This window comes from Amborella trichopoda, chromosome 1 (genome assembly GCF_054954075.1).
Source record: "Amborella trichopoda isolate Santa Cruz 75 chromosome 1, AtrichopodaSantaCruz75HAP2 v2.0, whole genome shotgun sequence".
Lineage (NCBI taxonomy): Eukaryota > Viridiplantae > Streptophyta > Magnoliopsida > Amborellales > Amborellaceae > Amborella > Amborella trichopoda.
Genome location: NC_142336.1, coordinates 16,055,168 through 16,059,266, shown reverse-complemented (window position 1 = coordinate 16,059,266; position 4,099 = coordinate 16,055,168). Strand labels below are relative to the sequence as shown.

The 4,099-nt window shown below is 47.0% G+C and overlaps 1 protein-coding gene across 1 annotated transcript; it reads right to left on the bottom strand.

The window, feature by feature from the left end:
- Positions 1-1,975: 1,975 nt before the first annotated feature.
- Positions 1,976-3,686, bottom strand: LOC148783586 (uncharacterized). The gene is made up of 2 exons (XM_088871756.1): positions 3,011-3,686; positions 1,976-2,445 (listed from the first exon to the last, which is right to left on the bottom strand). The coding sequence occupies exons 1-2, from the start codon at positions 3,684-3,686 to the stop codon at positions 1,976-1,978; spliced, it is 1,146 nt and encodes a 381-aa protein (XP_088727882.1).
- Between the last annotated feature and the right edge of the window lie 413 nt (positions 3,687-4,099).

Genomic DNA, 4,099 nt, shown 5'->3' with positions numbered 1-4,099 from the left:
TGGACCATGGTGTGAAGCAGTTTAACGTCATGCCGCCAGGATGTGCGCTACAATTTAGGGTCATGCAACTTGACCGTGGTGCGAAGCAGTTTAAAGTCACACAGTCAAGACATGCGCTATAGTTTAGGGTCATGCAATTGGACCGTGGTGCGAAGCAGTTTAACGCCATGCAGTTAGGACGTGCGCTAAGTTTAGCATCATGCAACTGGACTGCTGTGCGAGTCGCCATGTATGAGGGTAATTCAGTGAGGGGTGGACTCACTGGGGGATGTGAAGTGGATGAAGCTTTGTGGGGAATGAGTCTATGGATGGTGGTCTAACTCATTGGGGATAAAAATGGCTGAGACCATTTATGGGAAGTGGGTTAAAATGGTGAAGGTGGCCCAGTGAGGGATGGTAGGCAGAAGCGAATTTACTAGGGATTTAAGGAGTGAGTGTGGCTCCCTGGCGATTAAAATGGGTGGAATCATGTGATGAGAAGCATGAATATGACTCCAATGGAGTTGGAAAGGTGATGAAGGTCGAACCTTGCCAATGTGTACATGAACGGGCCGGCTAGAGAAGGCATGCGTGAAGGTGCATGCAAAAAATGTGGGCGCAGAGGAAGTAGGGTTGGTGGCAGTGTGGGAACACGCACGATGGCCTGAGCGCTCACGGTGGGTTGCACGAGCACGTTAGACGATCAAATGTGCATGAGTTCATAGACGGCAGTTGGGTGGAGATGAGCATGCATGGCGACTGTTTGGGAATGTGAACACGCGCAGCGGCTACTTGGTTTTATGAACACTCACGGTGGCTGCTTGGAGATATAAACACTCCCGACGGCTTCTTGGCGATATAGACACTCATGATGGCTACTTGGTAAATGAACACTCGCGGTGGTTGAACAAATGCGAACACTCAGGGCGGTTGAACGAAGGCATGGTGAGCTGTAGATTTGGGCTTGGCTCAGCTCAGCCCGGTCCATTGTCACTTAGTAGTACAAGGGTTGCATTCGGTGGTTTGAACGTGCATGGCAGTACATACGCTCTTGGAGTCATGCCTCTGAGGCCCTAAATCATGGGTAGTACCATTTTCAGGTGACGTCCGTTGATAGGAGGCATTGCTTCCTTCCCATCAGGATGGGTCAATATGTAACCCTCATTTTGAGAGACCTTCTTGATTATGAAGGGGCCTTCCTATTTTGGTTTAAACTTCCCCTTGCATCGCCCATGCATAACTATCGGTCGCTTTACTGCTAGGACCAAGTCACCACGAGAGAATGAGTGAACTTTGATTGACTTGTCAAAAGCTCCTTGTATCCTTCCCTGGTGGAGTTCATGGTTCTGCTGGGCTTCAAACCTCTTCTCATCAAATGCGTCTAATTCTTGCTAGTGTTCATCTTCCATCTTATCATGATGTACGACGATGCGAAGCGAGGGAAGTTGGATCTCGAGGGGTAATACCGCTTTGCTCCCATAGACTAAAGAATAGGGAGTAGAGTCGGTGGCACTTCGGGTGGTAGTGCGATAGGCCCATAAAGCCTCGGGAAGGTTCTCATGCCAATTTTTCGTCATCTTCGACACTGATTTCCTCGTAACACTGCAACAAGTCTTGTTGAAGGCTTCGGCTAAACCATTTGCCCAAGGATGGTACATAATAGAGTACTTCCACTTGAAGCCAAATTGGTTAACCAAGTGGTCGATGTGTTGGCTTCTAACTGGAGACCATTATCTGATATGATCCGGTCTGGCACACTGAATCGTTAAATGATGTGATGTTGTACGAAGTTGGTCACTGATTCCTCAGGGACATGTCTGAGAGGGATTGCTTCAGCCCATTTGAAAAAATAATTCGTAGAAATGAAGGTATGGCCCAATGTTGAGGGAGGATCGATGGGTTTGACAATATCCATACCCCATTGTGAAAAGGGCAATGACATCACTGTGGGATGCAAAGGCTCTGATAGCTGATGAATGAGGTTTGAATGTATTTGTCATACTTGGCACCTTTTGGCATAGGTCAACGAATCTGTGACCATTGATGGCCAGTAATATCCCAACCTGCGTACCCGTTCGTAAAGCTTAGGATCAGACTGATGAAGGCCACAGATCCTGACATGCCCTTCTTCCAGTACTTGCTTCACCCCTTTTGTGTCGATGCATCGGAGGAGGATGCCATCGAAGGATTGTGGAAAGAGAGCATCCCGGTCAAGAAGAGTGTATTTGGTGGCCATTCTTTGTATACTGTTGCGCTCAATGAGATCGTCCGCTAGCTGACCATGTTTAATAAAGTTGATTATGGGTTCCCTCCAATCCTCAATCTGCTCGATCTCAGCGCATATTGGTTCAAAGATCTCCCCTTCTTGTTTCTTGGACTTATCACCTTGAACCTGCTTCGCCTTCCTTTCTGCTTCGAGAACATCTTTGACAATGAGGAGTGCCCCGAATGGGTAAGGAGGGCATTCTGGGAAAATAATCCTTTCATTGTCTCCATCTAACTCTTTAACGAGTTTGATGTGCCTCCACTCTACTACCCAAATAGGAGTGGGTCTTTCGAGGAGATTTGAATAGTGGCACCGAGCTTAGCAAGGGCATCGACAAGGGAATTCAATCTTCTAAGGATGTGCCCTAAGGAAAAGTCATCAAGGTTCATCATCAAGGTCTTAGCAGTGTCATGATAAGGCTTGAGGTTGTCTTTTCTCACGTTGTATATCCCTTTGAGCTGCCGTATTACCAGCTCGAAATGGTCGAAATGGCTAACCGTTCTAGTTTGCGGTCTAAGGCGAGTTCAAGCCCTATTATAAGGGCTTGATACTCAGCCTCATTGTGTGAGTCGGCCTTTGCAAGGGATAAGGACAAGGGAATGATGCCATCTTGAGGGCAAAAAATACTACGTTGGCACCACCTCGTTCAGACTACAAGGCCCCATCAAAGTACATCTTTCAATCATAAACTAGCTCAGTGTAAAACACTTCCTCATCGAGGAGGTCGCTTGACAGGGGAGACTTTGCCGGTAAAGGGTGTGCTACCAGGAAATAAGCTAGGGCTTGGCCCTTGACGGCTTTCTGAGGCACATACGTGATGTTGAACTCCATTAGTAATGACGAACCATTTAGCCAAGCGCCCTGATAGACAAGGGCGCATCATGAGGAACTTGATGGGGTTAGCTCTTGAGATAAGCTCCACCTCGTGCCTGAGCAGATATTGGCGAAGCTTTTGGATCACAAAGATCAATGTCAGGCACATATTCTCGATTGGCGGGCAATTCTTTTCAGCCCGCATCCTGCGGCTGAAGTAGTACAGAGCAGTTTCTTTCCCTTCCTCATTATTCTGTGCTAGAAGTGCACCCACCGATTCGTCAAGGGCGGTCACATATAGAATGAGGGGCCTTCCTAACACTGGCGTGGAGAGTACCGGGGGGCATAGCAAATATTCTTTGGTATCATCCAAGGCTGGTTGACATGCCTCATCCCATATGAAAGGAGAGTCCTTCTTCAACAAGTGTGTAAAAGGCTTACAACGTCCTAAGAGATTGGAAATGAATTTTCGAATATAAGCAAGTTGTCCCTGAAGAGACCGGAGTTCTCGGAGGGTCATTAACGGTGGCATTCCTTGAATCACCTTGATCTTGATTGGCCCGATCTCCAATCCTGATACCTGACAATGAACCCTAAGAATTTCCTTGAACGTACACCAAAGGCACATTTCAAGGGGTCATCTTGAGTTGATGAAGGCGGAGCCGCTTGAACACCTGCTCATGGTCATGCATGTGTACATCCTTCTTTTTGGATTTCACCACCAAATTATCTACACAACACTCCACCTCCTTGTCTCACATATCTTTGAAAATGATGATCTTCGCTCGCTGATACATAGCACTTGCATTCTTCAATCAAAATGGCATCATTGTGTAACAGAAGACCCCTTTGGGAGTCAGGAAGGCGGTGGCCTCTTCATCCTCCGGTGCCATCCTTATTTGATTATACCCTGAATATCCATCCATGAAGGAGAAGATTTGGCAATGGGTTGTGGAATCGATAAGAATTTCTGTGAATGGTAATGGGAAGTTGACTTTTAGACATGCAGCATTTAAATAAATGCAGATCCTGATTTGCCCA